The sequence below is a fragment of the Antechinus flavipes genome, chromosome 5 (assembly GCF_016432865.1).
Source record: "Antechinus flavipes isolate AdamAnt ecotype Samford, QLD, Australia chromosome 5, AdamAnt_v2, whole genome shotgun sequence".
Taxonomy (NCBI): Eukaryota; Metazoa; Chordata; class Mammalia; order Dasyuromorphia; family Dasyuridae; genus Antechinus; species Antechinus flavipes.
The window spans coordinates 45,516,866-45,539,707 of NC_067402.1; the positions used below are offsets into that span (position 1 = coordinate 45,516,866).

The window sequence follows — 22,842 nt, forward strand, 5'->3', positions numbered from 1 at the left end:
AGTCCCCTGGGCAGCAGGCTAGAGGTGACTCTTGGATTAGAGTTTCCTGGTCCCTAGTTTAAACTGTCACCAAATGGTTGAGGATCTATGCTTTTATATTCTTGCACTATAAAAAAAATTATACTCCATGGGATGCAGATCACAGATCATTAATTTTTTCAAAGGGCCTATTTTAATACTTTTGTATTTCACACATTCTCTAGCATAGGACAGAGCTATCAGATATTTGTCAACTATTTATTGATTGATGATTGGATCAGTTTTGCATTTTGCCAACAATTTTTATAATTGGATTTATTAATTATTAATAAATTTTAGTTATTAGCAAAATTTTATTTTCTAGGGGAGTGGAAAATCAACTCTAGCTAAGGCTGTCTGCAAAGAAGCATTTGATAGACTGGATGCTCACATGGAAATAATTGACTGTAAAGCCTTAAGAGGTAGGAATATGATAACCTTTTAAAAATATTAATTTTTTAAATTTGCTAATTAATGTGAAATTTAACTCTTAACTTCTCAGTTTACCTTTTTTATGTTGAATCTACTTAGTCCTTTTTCACTTTTGTTTTGCTCTTTTACTTCTTTGAAGGATGTGTAGAAACTTCATTTTTCTTGGGGGTAAAAGTAAGTTTTCTTGCTTTGATGTTCTGAACTGCTCTGAATTAGTGGCTGGGGGTGTTCCAGCAAGTAAACAACCTCCCCTCAGAGCTTTGTCTTTGGGGATAAGAATTCCTTCCTGCGTGGTTAACCAAGTGAATCCTTGTTTTTATGTACCTATGGTCTTTGCTTAGTTGTATGATAGATAAGAATTTATATATATAAACTAAGTTGAAATAAGAATTATGTTATACATATTACTTGTAGGTTTATCAGAAGTATATGTTGGCATGGTTGGGGATTTTTGTAATCATTTTAGGGGGTCAGATTATATTTTGAACCAAAGAGAAATGTGAACAAAGCCCTCTATAAATCTTAAAGTGGTTCCTCTATGTGGGCAGATATTCCTTACAGCTGTAGGAAAGACTGTTTTGCTTTTACTTCTTAAAATAGGCAAGATTCTGTTTTAGGTCCATAATTACAAAGATCATTTATTCTCCAAGCATTTCGCTTGATAGCTTCTTTACTTTTAATTATTTAATTTAGGTTTTCCACAAATGCAGATTTCTCTTATTTATGAATGGTTTATAGCTAAACTTAAGAATAAACTATTTGAGGAATCCTGTCTACCAGTAGGAAAAAAAAATCAAGATTCAATTCAATCAATTTTTTTTTTAATGGTAACTTCTGTGTTGCTTTTGACTCACTTGGGATGAAAGCAATAAGAAATTTTATTTTTAATAGATTTTCATTCTTAAAAGAATTGTCCTTTAAAAATTGTCCACAAATTCCACGTTTTGAATCAGCATATTTTCTGCATTTCTCAGGAATAGGAGGGCACTGCCTCTTTTCTTTAAAATTAGCCTACAGATGACCAGTCAGAAAAATCTCCTAAGTAATTGTTGGATTAGTCAAGCTGGGGTTCTTTCGGAAAATGTAGATCCATTGGAGTTTTAAAATTTATTAGTAGTATATTATTATTAGAAGTATTGAAAGAAGGCCCTGTGATTCAGAAGAAAACGGGTAGGAAGTCAGACAATTGGGATCGCTCACAGCACTTCCATTGACTCAATGTTGCTATTGTGCTTGTGATTTAACACCCCCCCCCCCCCAGCCTTATTTATTCATCCAAGAAATGATGGAGCAAAAGGAGAAAACAAGCTCAAGGTTCTAATTCAATCTTTTTCTTGAGAAACGTGATGGCTCTGCTAAATGTGAATTAGTCTTTGAGAAAATTCTCTTAGGGGTAATATTTTTCTTCTAGAATATATATATCAAAGTTATCAAAACATGTTGCAGGATAACAGTATTCTATATTAAAATGGGTTTGAGTGCCTCTATTTTATTCCAAAATGTTCCCAACCTACTTTTATCCTATGAAGAGTCTATTTGTCAGGCCAACTGTAGGTTCTATGATTAAATTACTTTGGAAAGTTAGATTGAGTGATTCTTAATAGCTCTTTAGATTCTAAAATGTTTTAGTGTTTTTATGTTTTGGCATCTTTCTATAGACCTAAAAAATTCTTGAAATTTGGACAGTATGTTTTCTTATTCTGCTTTACAAATCTACTTACCTGGTAATTAAGCTGCCTGTATTCTTGATAGACTGTCCTGTTCACTGTTAACCATCCACATTCACAATGAGCAAGTTTCTAGAAGGTAGCCTATCAGTCTCCTCTAGAATCTTGGGTTTGATCATTGAATTCCACCTTCATTTCCTTAGCAGTTGCTTAGAGGATCACATAGCGGATGGTTTCCTCACTGAGAATTCCTTGCACCTAGGAAATCACAGGTTCACAATAAAACAAAAATCACTTAATGTGATTTCAAGTCTTTTGCAGCAGTAAATTAGATTTGGAGCATTTCTTGTTGTCTGTTACAGGGAAAAGACCTGAAAACGTGCAGAAAGCCCTGGAGTCAGCTTTCTCAGAAGCTATATGGAGGCAGCCTTCTGTTGTTCTCCTGGATGACCTGGATCATATTGTTGGTGTATCGGCCATGCCAGAGCAGGAGCATGGTCCTAATGCAGTTCAGAGTCAGCGATTGGCATATGGTGAGGACATTAGGGGTTGCTTTGGGGGAAACCTTCCCTTGCCACAAAACTTGTTTTTTGGCGCTCTTGTCCAAGCCATTTTGGTGAAGAGCTTTGAAAAGGGGGATTTTTTGCAGCCCTACACTGCCAGGTTTGGTCTATGTAAATATTTCTGGAACATAGTAGATGAGAATCAAGTCCACATTCAAATCCTGCCCCAGACTCTTACTAACTGTACCACCTCAGGCAAGCACATTATTTCTACTGGCTTCACTTTCCCCAGCTGTAAAAAGGAATGAGCACCTACCCCTGAACTGTGATCAAATGAGATATATATATACGTGTGTGTATGTATATACACACATATATATATCCCTGTGCAATATGCTATAGTCTTAAGATCTCAGTGTAACACTGCAATTTTCCCTTATTGAACTTATACAATAGGACATGGATCCTGAGTTTCTTGGTTAGAGCCTTTTTATCATCCCTGACTTGTGTAAAGTGGTTTCTTTCAGTTTTTTCTTTTTTTCTTTCAGTTTTAAAATCGAAATCGATAAAGTATGCTAGTTCTTGGGGTTTGAGATGTTAGTAACTTTTTGTAATGCTCTTATTTTGAAATATCAGATATGGAAAAGCCTTGTCTTTTAGTGCGTCCCCTAATAGGGTTGAAAGCTTTAATTCTTAGACAAAACCCTGTGTATAAATACCAAATAATTTTGCATTTATCAGTATTGTCACCTATTAACTGCAAATTTGTCAAGGGAACCAGAATTTGCAGAACTTAATTTTAAAGGTCTGATCAGTTATCTCCAGAAGTTGTGAACCAAAGTTTTGCTTATTCTATAAAAAAGAAATTATTAGTGACTGCCAAATATTTGTACATAGTATCTGATTCACTCTTGAAATTTGCCAGCTTTCAATATAAGGAGCATTACTAACCACATGGAGTGGGAAATACAAGCTGTTTATTTCTGCAGTCTCCCATGCTCTCATTAGATTCTTTTTAATAGTTGTGAAGTTATTTTGCAGAAAGCTATGAGCATATATCCAAATGAGAAATTATCTACGGACCACTGTAATTTTAAAAGCATATGGAGCACGTTTAACTTATGAGATTTTTTTGGTAGCTATTAAACTTTTTATGCTAATAGAGATATATTGCTTATAATTTAGCCTTGAGAGACATGATCAAGGAGATTATTGCCATGGGAAGTTTGATTGCTTTGATTGCCACAAGCCAGACTCAGCATTCTCTACATCCTTTACTTGTCTCTGCACAAGGAATCCATCTATTTCAAAGCTTCCAGCCTATAAATGCTCCAGATCAGGTAACAACATTTGGGAAAGAAATGGTTAAACTCTTTGTGACTATCTCTGAATAAAAAGAACAATAAATCCTGGTATTCTATGTTAGAAAGCAAGTTGGAGAATGAGTTGTTTATTTTCAGGGGTTTAATATACCTATGATTGAGAACATGTTCCAAAATTAACCTCTTTTTTCACTTCTCTACTCTGTACAAGAGGGATTTGGGAGCAGGCCCAAGGAGCTTAGGTAATTGTCAGGGCACTGTTTTTTCTACTCTTCCACATAAGCTTCCTGCCCATTAATTGAGATTACATAAAAGTATCCTAAGATAGTCCCATGAAAAATTCTGTTGATTTCTAGATGAGTTTCTATGAGACCAATTTTATATGCTATTAAAATTTGGGATTAGAAGGTAGGGAAGTTCATGGGATAATAATTGGTGATTATATTTTGAATTATAACAAGCCAAATCCAGCCTAAGGTAGAAATGTATTTAGGAAAACCATATTTGCAAGTTATCTTTATGATTGCCAGGGGAACTACTTATCTTAGAGAATATTCTTTTTCTGCGGGAGTGGGAGCATTAAAAAACCAGCAATGTAGATGGTTTTCTTTTTATAGTTTGTTAACCTAAAATTTTTTCATCTTTCTGCATTACCCAGTCCACTTAGAAGTATCAAGATATGAAGCATCAGATAAATGTTCCTATACTGGCATTTTAATTTTAATTTTTTATTTAAACTTTTGTCAGTGCCTTATTTTTCCCTAGGCTTGGACTGTTTTCTTTTAAGCTTTGAATCTGTGCTTATACAAATTAGCTTGTAAAACATATTTAATATGTTATTGTTATAACATTATTGTTATTGTTATAACAATAATGTTAATGATATAAATTAGCTCAGACTAAAACATAGATTGTCAAGTAACCGTGATTGAAAGTAAAATTTTTTTACCTATGCTCATGTAATACTAGGCTTGCAATAGTAGTATATCAATTTCTCTTTATGTTAATTTTTGGTTATGCAAGATTGAGAAAATAATTGTATTGCATTCATACTTCCATTTGATTTGTCAAAGAAAAATATTTTTTAAATGAGTACAAATTGTTATTTTTATCACACTGAATTTTCTCAGAAATTATGTGCAAAAAATTTAGATGTGATTAGAATTATGAATTCTAATTATGTTTCCCCCTGCCTCCCAGGAACAAAGACAGGAAATTCTGCATTGTGTAATAAAAAATAAACTTAACTGTGATGTAGATAAATTCACTGATCTTGACCTGCGTTGTATTGCAAAAGAAACTGAAGGTTTTGTAGCTAGAGATTTCACAATGCTTGTGGATCGAGCTGTCCATGCCTGTATCTCCAGCCGGAACGTGTGCACAAAGGAGGGTATGTTACTGGCAAAATCTATAGCTGAGGACTGTGTTTTCCTGCATCTAGAAATGCAATTGCAGTTAGCCTACATCAAGAATAATTGTTTTTCATTTTACTTGTTTAGGAGGCATTTGATTAGCTAGCACTGTGAACCTTACAGACAAGTAAAGTGTATTGAAAATTCATTTTGTTCAATAGCAAATACTTTAAATATTCATTTTGTTCAATTCAAAGTACCAGAACTATTTTATTTGTTATTTTTAAAACAGGATTACTTTTAAAAACCTTAGACTTTCAAAAAGGTCTCAAAGGCTTTACTCCAACGTCTCTGCGAAATGTAAATCTGCATAAGCCTAAAGATGTAGGCTGGGACAAGATTGGTGGCTTACGTGAAGTTCGGCAGATTCTCATGGATACCATCCAGTTACCAGCCAAGGTATTTTTTTTTTAAATTGGAAGAAGTTATTTCCAGAAGAACTACAAAGTACCGATTTTGGATTTGCTTCTAAGAGTTTGAATGAATTAGTATTTCAGAAGAAGGCTTCTTGTAGGCAAATGTACAATTTCAGTTTTGTTCAGCAAATGAAACTGTCAACACTGAGACTTGCCAAAGGCAGGAGGGCACAGACTAGGAGCTGAAGAGAGATGTGAGTTCAGGACAGATTTGGAATCTCAGGCAGTTGACACCAGGCAGAATAGGTAGGAGGCATGGTCAAGGCAGGTTTGTGTAGTCCAGCTGTTCCAAGCTCATGCCGCAGAATCTAGGAGAGTCATTAGGTTGAAATGGTGAGCAGACACTCGGAAGCTGAAGTAGCAAAGACCAGGGTCTGAAGAGAGAGGCCAGGAGCCTAGGAAAGAAGGAATTCAGAAAGAACCTGGGTTACAGGAGAGGACCATAAGCCCACCGCTACCAAGATTGCAGATCAAGTCAGCAGACAACTACTAAGATTTAATTATAACTGTGTGCCAGGCCCTGGGCCAAGCACCAACTGAAGGGATTGTCAGCAGGACTCACAACTCAGACATCAGGTGCCAGAAGACTCTACTAGTCATGGAGGGAGGAGAAGGAAAGCTCACATTTATAAAAAGTACCTGTTATGAAATGCCTGGCACTTCACAAATATTATCCTGTTGAATCCTCAAAACTGCCCTGGGAGGCAGGTGCTCTTATTATTCCCATTTTACAGATGGTAAGATGGAGGCAAATAGAAACTAAATGCCTTGTCCAGGGTGACATAGCTAGTAAATATCCAAAGCCAGATTTGAACTCAGGCTTTCCAGACTCCAGCCAGGCCTTGACCACTGTACTATCGGCTGCCAAGGCCAATTTGATAGTGATTCATGAGCACCCGTTTACTAAATCCAGTTACATAGAGGGTACCGGTATGTATTTGGCATTGAGGGATAAAAATAACCATACTAAGAATACAGTCTTGCCTTATGACTTTGGGTTTTTTCTTAATGTTATGCTTCATTTTCAAGTATTCCATATATAACCTGAAAAGAAAAGAGGGTAAGATAGAAAATGTTAACTGAACCATTCTTAATTCTTGTGCAACAAATACTGCTAGCTAATATATTTTTCTATATTTTTACATGTAGAAAATATTGTCAGTTTCATTAAAACTTTCGCCTCCTCACATAAGTATCTTATTGTGGCTGTGCTTTTGCATTTAAACAAATAATACCACTAAAGACATTTGACAGTGGTACAGTTTGGACTGAATCTGAAGAACTTTTTTTTTTTTTTTTTATAAAATGTATATTAACTGCTGATTAGTCATTTCAGTTTTAGAATTCAGCTCTTTGTCATATTTTTCAGTACCCGGATTTATTTTCAAACTTGCCTATCCGACAGAGGACAGGAATACTGCTGTATGGTCCTCCTGGTACAGGAAAAACATTAATAGCAGGTGTAATTGCAAGAGAGAGTGGGATGAATTTTATCAGTATCAAGGTATGCTGAATTATGTACAGGATGATATGTGCATGGGAAACTATGAGTCAGCCTTAAAAAGCTTTTTATCTATAATGACACTCTACTATGAGAAATCAAATTATTGATTATTTCCCTTTTTACACTCTTTGACTGCTTGAATGAAAAATCAGATAATGTGTATGTTTGTATGTACACATGCATGTGGATGTAGGGATGTGTGTGCATGTATGTATGTGTTGAGTGATATGACTTACTTAGGTTCAAAGAAAATGGGACAATAATACATGCTCCTCCCACAAGGCTGATAAATGCCAGAAAGAAAATATATATATTTATCCTTTGGAATATGCCTGCAAAGCCAATGAGCATCCCCCATCTGAATGGTTCTAACAAATCCCCCTTCTACTTTTCTCTTTCCAGACTCCATTTTTCTTATTTGCACTTGCAATATTTTTTCTGATATATTATACTTTGCAGATTTGCTTTTTGTTGTATATTGACTGCATTTTTGATTTTGTGTCTTCCTTTATAGGGAAGAATCTTGTATCACCACCCAAAATCTCCAAATTGTATTGTAGGATGGATTATTAATAGGAAGATTACATGAAATAGCTAATCTAATCTTTAGGGTGAAAATCCTTAGTTTCTGTCACAGAGAGGTATATCCTTTCTTGTGATCTAAGCCTTAATTGTAAACTTGTAGTTCTTTGTCCATAGACTATATTTTAATATTGGGTGGCCCAAATCAGAAGGCAAGTTTTAATGCAGAGAGAGAATGTGTTTGTATCTTGTGTGTCTGTATGGCTACACATAAATAATGTTACATTAATAAAATCAAGAATACCAAAAATTTGGAGAAATTTTATATTCTAAGTTTTTTTGAATAACGACAGGTTTTCTGTGTTTTTTCTTCATTGATTTTTTTTTCTAATATTAAAGAAGGCTCATTTTTAAAACTGATAGTCCCAATTTTGAAAAGTAAAATAAAATAAACATTTTTGATTTACCAAATGAAGCATTTTATTTTACTTTTAAAACTATTAAACTGTTGAATTTAAAACAGTTTACTTTTAGAGAAAAATGTACTTTATCTTCCTTTTCCTTTTAAAACATACCTACATTGGTATCAGTAGATGAAGATGCTAGCCAAAAAGTTCGTCATCTGTTCATGCTAATTGGAATCTCCTGAGTTTTCTAATAGAGTGAGTCTCTTTAGTAACAGAAGCTGAGATATATAGCACCTCTGCCAGCAGACAGGAAGATGTCATCACTTTGAGTATTCCTTCTACTAGGGCAAACCACAGCCCCACCATCCTGGAATGGACACCATTATAAGATACTGTAGCCAGCAGTAGGCATCACCTGGTAATCAAGCTTCTCCAAACTTAGCTATAGTTATCTTCAGATAGCAGACCATGGCCGTGGGACCCATGTTTGAGGGCTTCCCAACTTGGGTTGTACACTAATGGTACAGTCTTGAGGAGTCCAGGATCACTTCCACACCAGGACAGAGTACCACAGGGCATCACTTCAGTGAAGCAAAGAAATTATAAGTATTTATTGTTAAGTATGAATGTGCTGGTAAAAGAAGATAATCATTAAATATAGGAGAGACCAACTAATGTATTCTTATTTTTTGAATTTTCCATTACCTCATATTTGGATGTTTAAATCTGTGTTAGTTCTCTTAAGAATGCTTTTTGATAAACTAGAAAATTCCATTTGGAAGTAATAACTTTGTTTTAAATGCTAACAGAATTATATTCTCCCTGATAGGGACCAGAACTACTCAGTAAATATATTGGGGCAAGTGAACAAGCGGTTCGAGATATTTTTATCAGGTTGGTTCTCCAGCTTTTTCAGGTTGGTTCTCCAGTGTTTTGCCATATTTTAAGTTAAGAAATATTGACCAATAGTCCATTTTTGGTAAGAATTTTTTAATAACATGCTTTTTATAGAATTAAGTATTCATAACCTGTGTTTTATTAACTAATTTGGGTACCAGAGATCCTTGTATTTTATTGGATGTTATTTGTAAATTGACATATTTATATTTAGTACAGACAAACTTGTTCTTTACCATGTACTAAATTTTCATTTGTATTGTAGACCAAGCTACAGAACCTTAGAGTTTCCATTGGTAAAGTGAAAAAAAATTAAACTTCACATTATTAATATTTGCAAATGTTCTACCTTCCATGATAACCTTATGGTACTAGGATTCATGAATTAATTTGTATTTGCATTTTTATTTATTTTTAGTAATTTTAATTAATAATCTTTCATTTTTATACTAAGTGAATTACTCTTATATTTTCCTTTTCTTATTTTCATAGAGCAAAATCTATGTACTAAATGTACTAATCAGCAAACTGATTAGTACATAGAAAAAAAATTTGATACTGTCTGCAATGTTACATACCTGTGAAACCCCACTCTCTAAAAAAGAAAAAAATTCCTGTGCAAAGGAGTTAGAGGAGCTGTCTCTCCCTAGGGCTTCTTTGGAACCAAGTTTGTTCTTTGTAATCTCATAGCATTCAGTTTTATTGTTTTGTGATGATTCTTTGCACTTATATTGATATATTATTTTCTTGGCTCTACTTACTTCCCTTTCCATCCATTCATCTTGGTTTCTCCATGCATCTCTATACTCTACATGGTCATCATTACTTATACCTTAGTCATATTCCATCACGTTCACATACCCCAGTTATGTTTAGCCATTCCTTAATCAATAGGCATCTCCTTTATTTTCAATTCTTTACTACCCCAAAAGTACTTTTAATTTCTCAGAATTGATGATTATTATTATTTTGTTTCTTTCAGGGCACAGGCTGCCAAACCTTGCATTCTTTTCTTTGATGAATTTGAATCTATTGCTCCTCGACGAGGTCATGATAATACAGGCGTTACAGACCGTGTTGTTAACCAGTTACTAACTCAGTTAGACGGAGTAGAAGGCTTAGAGGGTAATCATTGTCAGTGCTCAAATTGATTTTCTTTTTCACACACAAAAACATTACCTGATCATAATAAAATTTTTTCTTTTACTTCCTTCAGGTGTTTATGTATTGGCTGCTACTAGTCGCCCTGACTTGATTGACCCTGCCCTCCTTAGGCCTGGTCGTCTAGACAAATGTGTGTATTGTCCTCCTCCTGATGAGGTGATAATCTCTTATTTATGGTCCCAAACCAACAAATTCTATATTGTTTGCGTGTGAATTTTATTTCCACCAGTTAGTCTTGTACTTAGTTGAGAGGATTATCTTTCTTACTATCAACACTCGTCCTTATAAGACAACTGAGATCTTAGCAGCCACTAAGCTTTTAAGGCAACTTAGAACTCTAGCCCAAGAAGAAGCTATTGACTCAGTGGTTTGATTCCTGGTCTGGATGGCAGGAAGACCTGAGTTTAAATTCAGCCTTAGCTGCTTCTTTACTGTGTCACATTTGGCAGGTCGCTTAATCTCTGATGACTGGACAAATTGGATCCATTGGAGAAGGAAATAACAAACCACTCTTGATATCTCTGCTAAAAAAAATTCCCCAATGGAGTTCTGAAGGGTCAAGCACAACTGAAACAATAGAACAGCAGAAAAGACTTAGAACATTTGAGTTGTCTGGAAAGATGTAAAGTCTCTTTATTAGCAACTTCCTTAAGAAACTAAAAACTCCAGAATTGCTGACCAATTAGAACAGAGAGATTCCAGAATCAATTCTTACTCCTCAGTTCAAGTTCTTTTGGCTTAATTTACATTCTTAATTGATAGAGTTGTTATGTCATTTTCAGTCATGTCCAATTCTTCTGGACTCCATTTGGGGTTTTCTTGGCAGAGATACTATCATGGTCTGCCTTTTCCTTCTCCAGCTCATTTTACAGATGAGGAAACTGAGGCAAATAGGATGAAGTGACTTGCCCAGGATCACAAGCTGAATTTGAACTCAGGTCCTGGCCTTTCATCACTATCCTCATGACAGATACCAACTTAAAAGATTTTTAGTCTTTTAAAAAAAGCACATAGCTCTGATAACATTTTAAACCTAAAGATTATAAGGATATGAACAAATTACTCAGTTTGTTTTTGGTTAGTTCATATTGATGTTCAGATAGTACTTAGAAGAAATTTACATTTTAAGATTTGAAATCTCATTGAAAAATCTGGACTTCTTTAAATCTCTCCAGCTGTCCAGATTGCTATCCAGTACACGGAAAGACTGCTTCTAGTTCTTTATTGTCAGTTCATTACATGTCTCTTCTCCTTTTCCCTTTCAGTTGATCTCTTTTATTCCACTACTTACATGTATCATCATTCCTAGGATCCTAGATTTTGATCTAGAAGGGGCTTTCAGGTGTAGACTTCTTATATTACAGATGAGGAAATGGAGGCTGAGAAATTAAATCACTTTTCAAAGTCACACACAAATTCTCTGAGATTCAAACCCAGGACCTTTTATTCCCAAGTGCTATGCAGTTTCCCAAGATGTCACAAGCATATATTGAATATCATCCCTGTGTCCTCCTTATGCTCTTTGAGCCACCTACAACTTTAATTCTTGGGACATTGGGGTTCACTGCAGTCTTGGGGGGTTGTTTTTAATGAGGCAATTGGGGTTAAGTGAGTCACTTAACCCTTACCCAACATCACACAGCTAGAAAGTGTTAAAATATTCGATGCCAGATTTGAACTTAAGTCCTCTTGACTTCAGGGCTGATGCTCTATCCACAGCACCACCTAGCTGCTCCTATTTTTGTTTTTGTTTTGTTGTTTGCATTGCAATTTGTAATTAGATAACATCAAGAAAATGGGAAGTGGACAAAAAAAAAAGGCTTAAGATAATTTTCTCATTTCTCACATTGGCTTACATTTTTCCCTTCAGGTGTCTCGTCTTGAAATTTTAAAAGTCCTTAGTGGTTCTCTGCCTCTGACAGATGATGTAGACCTCGAGCATTTAGCATCAGTGACTGCTTCATTTACAGGCGCAGATCTGAAAGCTCTGCTCTACAATGCTCAGCTTGAGGCCATCCATGGCAGACGGGCATCAGGCTTGTCACAAGTAAGGTCACTAGAGAGAGAAAAGTTAGCACAGCCTTTTATGTTGACACTTATTTTTATAGTTGTTATGAAATGATTCATTGAAAGAAATAACCTTTATTAAATGTAATAAAACTACATAAGTTACTTATGTGAAAATGTCTTATTTGGGAAAATCTCTGCATGACACAATTTTTCTTATGAATTTGATTATATTCTTTTTTCATGCTGTAATTTTCACCATCTTTCCCATTCTCAGAAAGCTCCATTGGCTCCCCATGGCTCTTAACATAAAATAGAAACTTTTCTATTTGGATTTTAAAGCCCTTCACAGTCCAGTTTCTTCCAAGATAATTCCACAGCATGTACTTACATTCCAGCCACACATCATACTCCCTCTTACACCTCTGTGCTCCTATCCTTTGAATGTTTTTTCTCCTTTTGGAGCCCAGGGCTCCCTTTACGGCCTAGCTCAAGTATTGTTACCATCAAGAGTATTTTCTTGATAGTCCCCTGTGATTTCCTCCTTACGCTCTTCAAATCATGGTATAACTTTTCTTGTATGCATCAGAATATTCATCTATGAACATGTATCCCCAGTAGAATTTAAGTTCCTTAAGGAAAGGTCTGTTTCCCTTTTGTATTCATGGTTTCATTCATCGTCTGGTACATTTGGGACACTTAATAACTCTTGGTTTATAAATTGTTAACAGAATAGTGAAAACCCCAGCACCTGTTTGGACATATATAAGTCCCAACAAAACAATTTTTGTTCCATTATGACAAAAAGTGGAATAATTAGCTAAGCCATTAAGCATGAAAAATCAAGATGATTGTCTATAAGCTTTACCATTGGCTAGTTTGGTAAAGATGGGTAAGTCTCTTTAAGTATGTAGTTCAAAAAAAAAAAAAAAAAGATGTAGTCCATCTTTTGATTTCCCTTTACTCTGAAGTATTTGAGAATGGAGGGGAGGGAAGAATATTATGAAAGCATATGAAATTCTTTTATTTCCTTGAATTTTAATTATTCTGTACTAGTGGTTTTTATAGAGAAGAAAGAATTTGTAAGACTTTCTTGTTTTATATGGGGTTTTTTTAAGATATTGTTTCCAGTTCTGATAGTGACCTCAGTCTGTCTTCAATGGTATTAATGATTATTATAGAGATGAGAATTATTTAAATCATTGTAAGACTTTCTTGTTTTATATGTTTTTTTTTTTCTTTTAGGATATTGGTTCCAGTTCTGATAGTGACCTCAGTCTGTCTTCAATGGTTTTCCTTAATCATAGCAGTGGCTCTGATGATTCAGCTGGAGATGGAGAGTGTGGTCTAGAACAGTCTCTTGTGTCCCTAGAGATGTCTGATCTGCTTCCTGAAGAGTCGAAATTCAATATGTATCGGCTTTACTTTGGAAGCTCTTATGAATCAGAGCTAGGAAATGGAACTTCTTCTGAACTGGTATCTGGGGGAGCCATTCTTGTTTTCTAAATGTGCAGGTTAAATGTGGCCATATTGAGCTCACAAATACCTCCATGTACTAGGTGCTTCCAGATGTGAGACTATAGTCTGTGTGTGAAGTTTGGCTGTTGATCTCTTCTCACCATCCTTCTTCTCTGTGAAGGAATCACATTAAGGAAGTTATCACCTCTGCATATCTAGTTGTGCACCTGAGTGAATGAGTTTGATTGATGGATTGATTTTGTGTGAGTTAATCATTTTCACTGCTTATGAAGTCAGATTATCTCTCTCTGGGTGAAAGTGGAGCTACTAGGTGGACAATGTTAAAACTGTGGCTTCCTAAATATTGACTTCCTTAGATAATTGGGAATGGGCATGGAATCTTGATTTAGACTTTGCTAAGTGACATCGACATTTCTAAGTTATTCTTAAGTTTGTTTCCCTGAAGATTTGCTTAAACAAAGAGTCAACTCAATGTTATTATCTTGACTCTTGTTCTCTTTGAACCTAAGACAGTTTTTTTTTTAAAAGAGATACAAAGATTAATAGGTTCTAATTCAAAAGCAAAACTTAATGAAAGGAAAATAATCTCTTCTGGGGATTCTTCAAAATTGTATAAAGAATGTAAAGAATTAAATTTAGAGTAAAAATGAAGTCCCTTGCCCATTAAGCAACCAGGGAGATACAAAAGCAAGAATAAGACAAATTGTTTACCTATTTTTTTAAAGCCTGAAATGATTAGAAGGGAAAAATTCTGTTTGATTAACTAGCATTCCTTATGATATGAATTCAATCAAAAAGCCAGTTTAATTGGGTCTTTAAGACTCAATCTAACTTTTTTAAATGTCTCTTTTTTGTGTGATCTAAACACATTTTATTTTATTATGTTGATTTGTACTTTATCTCCTAAACTTTTTTTTTAATTTTCTAGAAGAAAAATAATCTTTCTTTAAATACTAATAATTAGCTTAGCATCTTTTAGTATAGAATCATTAAGCAACCTACAATGTCAGAAAATTTTACCTTTCTCTCACATTTTTAGGCCAAGTACCAGAGAAAAAGATAAAGGCATAAAAAGTACCTTCTTTCAGATTAAATGCTAAGAAAATACTTTTTAAATTCAGTTATAACAGCAATGACTTAGCATTTTCCCCAAAGAGGCCAGTTATAGTTTCTTGGCATGAGACACAAAACATTTTGTTTTCCCTCTTAACATTTTATGTGAGAGTGTAAATTTAGAAAAGTTAACTGTTTTTCTTATCAGGATGACTAGAAGCATTTTCATTTTTCTGGGAGTGTGTGTATATATGTGTGTGTGTGTGTGTGTGTGTGTGTGTGTGTAGAGGGGGATGGTGTTGTTTTGTTTGCTATGTAGGATTATAAGTGAACTTTTAAATGTTTGCTATAAAACTAAAACTTGGGGAACATAGGTCCATTTGTACTCCAATATAACCCAAGGGTTAAGTTACAAAGACTTTGTGATATGTCTGTCACCTGTGAACTGACTACAGAGCAAAGACCTCTACCCCCAAAAGAAAGCTCTAGTCTCTTTCTATATACAAGAAAGTATTTTAAGCATTCTTAGTTACACTGTACAGTTTGGAAATATTCAGTTTGACTTAGGTTAGAAATTTTTTTCCTTGAAAGATGTCATAAACTTTAGTAATTGTTTACTTTTTTTTTTTTTTTTTTTAACACTCATCCCACACTTAACCTCTACAGAGCTCTCAGTGTCTGTCAGGACCCAGCTCCACATCTCATGATTTTACTGGATTAACTGGAAGAGATCAGGTGCTTTCACAGCCCCCAATGCTCAGAATGTCATCCCAAGAAGGTTTGCAAGAGCTCACACAAGATCAAAGAGAGCAAATGAAAGCAGAGATCAGCGCCATCAAAGAGAGATACAGGAGCCAGAATGGAGTATGCCTTTTATAATTAATTCCTATTGAATTTGTGCTTTGGTTTGTTTCTCTTTTGTACAGAAGAGCAGTTACTTTGTTCAGGAAAAATATTCTTTCTCATAGTTTGATTACTAATGACAGTAGTCACATGAATGAAAGGAAAATCAAATTAATCATGAACTTAAACTCCTTTCACATTTATTTTTCAAAGTATTTTTTATAAAATTTTAAGAGAAAGGAGCTTTCTCATATATAAAATGAGGCAACAAGGATGATTTCCAAAGTCTGTTATAATTACAATATTCTATGATATTTTGAAGTATATGAATATATATATGGCCTTTTGCAGAAATTGATAGGTAGAAATAAAATCTTGGAAATATGTGTCACTAATTTAGCTTTTTGTCATTGTCTTGTCTTTATTTTTCTAATTAAGGAGGATGTTACCGTTGTTCAACCAGGACCAGTTAAGAATACATTAACCATTAGCCAGGCTCATTTAATTACTGCCCTCAGTAACACAAGACCATCTATTAGTCCAGATGACTGGAAGAATTTTGCTGATCTGTAAGTGGTAACTTTTGATTTAGAAATTTAGAGATTAATATTCCTGATGTTACTCAGTTAATTATTTTGTATAATCAGTTTATTTCAGAAATTATAATTAATATATTCAGACTAATTCAGGAAAAAGTGAGCCTAACATGTTCTAACACATGTATATATCCAACAGCACAGGAAAAAAGTCAGAATCATTCTTTCCTATGGGGTGAATATTGGATTGTTTTTGAATTAACCTATTTTAATTGCTTATAAGTCCTAAAAAGAGGAAATAGGGCTTGCAGAAAAATCTGAAATACTTAAAATTGTCATAAAAACGAATCCTTCCTCTTTACCGTCTCACTTAAAAGTGTGACTAGAATGTCATACTTGTAACTTTTAAAATGGAGAGCTGACTCTGTACACAGTTACAGCTTTATCAGTGGTATTATGTTATAAATTTAAAAAGCATTAATTATATATATTTTTTTCCCATAGCTATGATAACTTCCAGAATCCAAAGAAGAGGAAAAGTCAAAGTGCAACAGCTTTTCGACCAGGCCAAAAAGTAACGTTAGCATAAAAGTAAACTTTTAATATTTCGTTTCATTTTCTTTTTTAATCAAGAAGTAGTGTGCCACTGCACTCAAATTTTATAAATGGTGTCTGTAAATTTCCCTTTAACTTAACAAATCAAGACAATGACAGATTTGTTAACATTAAAGTTAATTTAGTGACCAGGGTTACTTGCTGTTTAATATTGAAGAATAATTTATTTCTAAAATTGCATTCTGTATTTTATTTCCTGTAAACCAATATTAAGCACTTAATGAAATAATATTGGATGAATGCTGTATCTAACTATTTGTCCCTTTGTCTGAAGAGACATTAGAACTTGTCGTGTGTATTTTTTGGAAATCATTGATAGCAACTACTTCAGTTGTTTCTTGGAAATTTGTTCATTGTTTTGCTCCCTACCGACCTCATGATTTAGAGTACTATTTTGGAAATAAATGACATCATCTTACTCATCGGACGATAGGTTCTTTTCATGATACCATGGGTAGCATGTTCACACGATTTACAGCAGTCGGAACTGTATAATGGTAGATGTTTAATGATCTTTGTTCAATCTATAAAAGGCATTTTTTTTCCACATCTGTTAAATAGTGAATCAAACCATCATATATTAGTACTAGTTAAGGAAGAAAGTTAAACAAAAATACAGCTTTCAGAAGTAGGAAAATCACTATCATTTTCTTCATGGAGGAGGAAAGCATGGAGACTGCTGTCCACACCTCCTTTTTTTTCACTGCCTGGTTGTCCTGTCCTCAGCACTGCCTGAAGGGGTGAGGGATGAGCCCAGCCACAACTTCCCTGTACCTCTTCCCAGTTCTACCTCCGGTAAGGAAATGAGGGTTCTCGGCCCAGCAGGCAGAGACCCTCATTGTTGAAGGCAGTGCCAGTGAAGAACAAGGAAGAGAGGCTTTGCATGTAGTCATGGCAGGGAAGGCTGAGGGCCAGGGCTCACTGGCTACCAGGGAGAGGATTCTTTGGGGCCACAGGAACTCCTGATGTCAAATGTGAAGGAAACACCTGTCTCAGGGGCACTGTGCATCCTGGAGCTTGGAAGGCTGACACTTGGTAATATCTGCACCTCCCGTTTACCACTGACTGTTGTTGAATCCCATTGGAGGAATTGTGCTTTGCTCAAAGAAGGCATCAGTAATTCGTGGCTTAGTTTTCTGTGCTACTTTTAATTACTGTTTGAGAATTTTTTTTTCACAAATTGTACTGTCTGTAAAGAGTTGAATGAGTTGAAAAAACTGTAAAGTATTAAAGATTTTAAAATTATATTGGGTGTGCTGTGCATATGTGATTGCAGGGGATGAAAAACCTGAACCAACGTTTCTTTTCTTTTTTTTTTTTTTTTTATTAAAGCTTTTTATTTTCAAAACCTGGATGAATAATTTTTTAACATTGACCTTTGCATAGCCTTGTGTTCCAAATTTTCCCCTCTTTTTCCCTACCCCCTTCCCTAGATGACAAGCAAACCAATATATGTTATACATGTTAAAATATGTTAAATCCAATATATGTAAACATATTTATGCAATTTATCTTGCTGCACAAGAAAATCAGATCAAAAAGGAAAGTAAATGAGTAAGAAAACAAAATGCAAGTGAACAGCAACAAGAGTGAGAATATTTTGTTGTGATCCACACTCAGTCCCCCCAGTCCTCTCTCTGGGAGCTGATGGCTCTCTCCATCACAAGACCATTCGAACTGGCCAAGTCCATCTGAATTGATCATCGTGTAACCTTTTTCTGTGCACTTATATCCTGGTTCTGCTCATTTCATTTAGCATCAGTTCAGGTAAGTCTCTCCAGGTCTTTCTGAAATCATCCTGCTGGTTATTTCTTACAGAACAATAATGTTCTGTAACATTTATGTACCACATATTCAGCCATTCTCCACTACAAAGAGGGCTGCCACAAACATTTTTGCACATGTGGGTCCCTTTCTCTCCTTTAAGATCTCTTTGAGGTATAAGTCCAATGGAAACACTGCTGGGTCATAGGGTATGCACAGTCTGATAGATAGCCCTTTGGGTTATCAACTTTTCTAAGAACGAACTTTTTTTTTTTTTTTTAAATAGCTTTTTATTTACAAGATATGTGCCTGGGTAATTTTTCAGCATTGGCAGTTGCAAAACCTTGTGTTACAATTTTTCCCTCCCTTCCCCACCCCTCCCCCAGTTGGCAGGTAGTCCAATACATGTTATATATATTAAAGTATATGTTAAATACAATATATGTATACATGTCTTTACAGTTATTTTGCTGTACAAAAAGAATCGGACTTTGAAATAGTGTACAATTAATCTGTGAAGGAAATCAAAAATACAATCTATATTTGAAATTATTTTCTTAAGGGTCCTTTAGAGACAGCTAAGTAGAATAACAAATAGAGCACTAGGCTCGGAATCAGGAAGATCTGAGCTCAAATATGAACTCATTCTTTTTTTTTTTTTTGGTTTTGTTTTTTTACTTTGTTTTTTTTATTATAACTTTTTATTGACAGAACATGTGACTGGGTAATTTTTTACAACATTATCCCTTGCACTCACTATTGTTCCGACTTTTGCCTTCCCTCCCTCCACTTCCTCCCCTAGATGGCAGGCAGTCTTATATATGTTAAATTTAGTATACCCTAGGTACAATGTATGTGTGCAGAACCGAACAGAAGAACCAACTTTTCTAAAGCTTTACGTGAGTCCCCGCTGAGAGCAGAGAGGCATCAGGGAAGGAGAGTCAGACCTGTAGCCAAGTGACCCTAGAGACTTGATCCCTTGATTTTTGATCTTTTATAAGTGAGAATAATAATGATGCTGCCCAGAGTGGAAGCTTAGCACAAGGGTGCAGGGCAGTCTGGGGCTCTGATGTAGCTGTGGGACCTTGGGCCCAGCAGTAGCTTAAAGTCTCACAGGAGCTCCTGTCCCCAAGTCCAGAGAGCATCCTGGAGCAGGGGCTGAGCAGAAGATGTGTGGGAAGTGGTTTCCAAAGCTTCGAATGCTATAAACAGAAGTCAGGCATTCTTGTTTCAGCCATCAAAACTGAATCAGAGGCAGCGGGAAATCAGCTTGTCACTTCCTGTCCCTTAGCTTAGTTCAGCGAGGGGCAGGGAGATGTGGGTGAACACTGGCAGGCCCTGGGGAACGGGGGAGGGGCATCCTGGTGTGTGGAAGGACTCAAGCCACCAGGGTTCCGTTTCACTCAGGGCCCTCCCAGGAATTCTCTGGATGCTTTCTGTCGCCCTCACAGTCCAGCCTGATTGTTCAAGAAAGGATGCTGTGGGTCAATGGGAACAGGCGGAAGGCTCCTCAAAAAGTCTGAGAGGGAGTGGGTCAGACCCCAGGCTTAAGCTTCAGGAAGTCACGTGATCCCTATTCCCAGAGGGCTGCGGGGCACAAAAAGTCAGAGCCCAGGCCTAAGCTTCAGGAAGCCACGTGACCCACAGGGCCAGACGGCGCTGCTGACCGCTGGTCAAGGGTTACTTCCTTGTCCGTCCAACGAACCTGGGTCTTTTGCTCCTTAACCCATTCACTATTTCCCGCTGGCCAGGTCAGCAATTGCTGGCAGGTGGGAGCCAAGATGCTCTGGCTCAGCTCGGGAGGGCTTGGGCCTCTCCTTGCAAGGGCCCAAGGAATGCTTCCGCTTTGGATCTGAAGCTGCCTCTGAGCAGTCCCTCTGGGTCGGGGTCCAGCCTGGTCTGAGCTGCCCCTGAGCAGTCCCTCTGGGTCGGGGTCCAGCCTGGTCTGAGCTGCCCCTGAGCAGTCCCTCTGGGTCGGGGCCCAGCCTGGGTCTGAGCTGCCCCTGAGCAGTCCCTCTGGGTCGGGGCCCAGCCTGGGTCTGAAGTTGCCTCTGAGCGGTCCCTCTGGGTCGGGGTCCAGCCTGGTCTGAGCTGCCCCTGAGCAGTCCCTCTGGGTCGGGGCCCAGCCTGGGTCTGAGCTGCCCCTGAGCAGTCCCTCTGGGTCGGGGCCCAGCCTGGGTCTGAAGTTGCCTCTGAGCGGTCCCTCTGGGTCGGGGTCCAGAAGCTGCCTCTGAGCGGTCCCTCTGGGTCGGGGTCCAGCCTGGGTCTGAGCTGCCCCTGAGCAGTCCCTCTGGGTTGGGGTCCAGAAGCTGCCTCTGAGCGGTCCCTCTGGGTCGGGGTCCAGAAGCTGCCTCTGAGCGGTCCCTCTGGGTCGGGGCCCAGCCTGGGTCTGAAGTTGCCTCTGAGCAGTCCCTCTGGGTCGGGGCCCAGAAGCTGCCTCTGAGCGGTCCCTCTTGGTCGGGGCCCAGCCTGGTTCTGAAGTTGCCTCTGAGCGGTCCCTCTGGGTCGGGGTCCAGAAGCTGCCTCTGAGCGGTCCCTCTGGGTTGGGGTCCAGCCCCCGGCCCACACAGTTTATGGGGCCAAACGGCTGGGTTCTGATAGCAGGCGGCCACCATTTTGGGTTTTCTTTGACCATCCTTAAGATCAGACCCTCGGCCTCCCTCTCTAGGAAGTATGGGCCTGAAGGAAAGGCCTCCAAACACGAAAAGGAGCCCAGGTCTCTGAAGAAGAAGAGCCCGAGGGCAAGGGAGCAGTCAGGTAACCCCCGGGGCACCCGTGGGATGGGAAGGAGCTGTCCAGAGATGGCAGCGGCTCTCTCCGGGCACTGCCCAGGCCTTGGGTTGGCTGCTGGTCATTTCAAGCTTGCAAGAGTGCTTTAGCATAAAACAAATGCTGTCTGTGTCCACTTCTATAGTGGATTTAATTGCTTCGTTTTTGATATGGGTTTTTAGATGTGACCAACATACAATAAATACCAATGTTGAGATAAATGAATTTTGTGTGTGTAAAGTAACCTGGAAGCAAATTCAACTAAATTAAGGCCTTCACAAGGAAGATAGTGCGTAGCCTAAAGGAGGGGCGAGAGAAGGAGGGAGAAAATATGCTCATTCAGTTCTGGGAAATTTGTGGAGCTATGATAGTGAAAGCAGTTTTATATAAATTATAATCTCTTTGCACTGACTGTGTTCTTTGGGAAAAATAGAAAAGAGCTTAGCTGCGTTGAAAACCTGGCAGCAAATGGCCTGTCTGCCAGCCTTTTTTGATTCACCGAGGGAAATAAAGAGAGCGAGAGAGATCACCAACAGCCCAAAACCTTCTCTGGATCACGTCTGCATTTCAAAAGCCTGGAGACTCTGCAGTTCTGAATGCAGGGAGGTAAAAGAGAACCGAGAAAGCTGATGTCAATCAAAGAAAGTAAATTGTAAATTTGTTAAGCTTCTTAAAACTGTCTTGTAAATAAGGTTCTCATCCTTGCGAAATAACTAGTTGGAGTTACATAGGTCCCGATAACGGATGAGTTTACTGATAATCTCCAACCGCGTTAAGCAGGAACCCTCTCCAAGGATTGGCTTTTCCACCAGGAATGGTGAGCTTCCAGCCACCTCCTTCCAATTACATGAGACAATCACTATTAACTGGCGTGTGCTAGAATTGGGCATTTGTTTACTTAAAGCACAAGATCTTTGAAATTTGTGTGCAGACATTGAAACATTACTAGTGGAAATTTCCATCTGTATTTGATATGATTTTAAGTTTAGAAAATGTTATTAAAACAAAGTTCTGGCAGTTTACCTTAAGAGGTCCTATGTGTGTATGCCCTAAGTAGATGAAATATGTTGCTTTCTCAGAGGGTAATTTGTAAAAATTATGAGCTATGCTGAAAATTCGATCCTCTCGGCTAGACATTTGTATAAGCTTTATGAAATCTGGTCCAGAGTTATTTAGATAGGAGCTATATTATGAATCTGGGTGGTTTTAAAAACAAGGGACAAAAAGATTGTTTTGCAAAAGCAATTGATAGTTTGAATGGAACATCTGGTTAGAATATCACAATGTAAAGTATTGATTTTATTTAAAAAAACTTTTAATTGCTGTGCATGTTAAAATTGGACATGAAGGTAAATTAAATGAGATTCCTATCCATTTTTGTAATAAGTTATGTTCTGTTTATCTGGCTATCACTTAAGAAAATTGTGAAATTGTTCATAAGTAAGGGGTATTGACATAACATTGAAACAGAAAATTATTAAGGATTACTGATGTGATAGATTGTTAAAATGA

General features: G+C 37.1%; 1 protein-coding gene across 1 annotated transcript in view; it reads left to right on the forward strand.

Annotated features, from left to right (window-relative positions):
* The window catches only part of PEX1 (peroxisomal biogenesis factor 1), a 45,561-nt gene extending 27,519 nt beyond the window's left edge, over nucleotides 1–18,042 (forward strand). The window contains exons 11-24 of the mRNA XM_052000874.1: nucleotides 344–440; nucleotides 2,480–2,650; nucleotides 3,806–3,960; nucleotides 5,143–5,332; nucleotides 5,587–5,753; nucleotides 7,140–7,274; nucleotides 9,033–9,097; nucleotides 10,083–10,225; nucleotides 10,317–10,420; nucleotides 12,135–12,311; nucleotides 13,517–13,747; nucleotides 15,470–15,667; nucleotides 16,085–16,215; nucleotides 16,687–18,042. Of these exons, the coding sequence (XP_051856834.1) occupies nucleotides 344–440; nucleotides 2,480–2,650; nucleotides 3,806–3,960; nucleotides 5,143–5,332; nucleotides 5,587–5,753; nucleotides 7,140–7,274; nucleotides 9,033–9,097; nucleotides 10,083–10,225; nucleotides 10,317–10,420; nucleotides 12,135–12,311; nucleotides 13,517–13,747; nucleotides 15,470–15,667; nucleotides 16,085–16,215; nucleotides 16,687–16,771 (2,049 nt within the window). The 3' untranslated portion in view covers nucleotides 16,772–18,042. The remainder of the gene's footprint in view (nucleotides 1–343; nucleotides 441–2,479; nucleotides 2,651–3,805; nucleotides 3,961–5,142; nucleotides 5,333–5,586; nucleotides 5,754–7,139; nucleotides 7,275–9,032; nucleotides 9,098–10,082; nucleotides 10,226–10,316; nucleotides 10,421–12,134; nucleotides 12,312–13,516; nucleotides 13,748–15,469; nucleotides 15,668–16,084; nucleotides 16,216–16,686) is intronic.
* The last annotated feature ends 4,800 nt before the right edge of the window (nucleotides 18,043–22,842 follow it).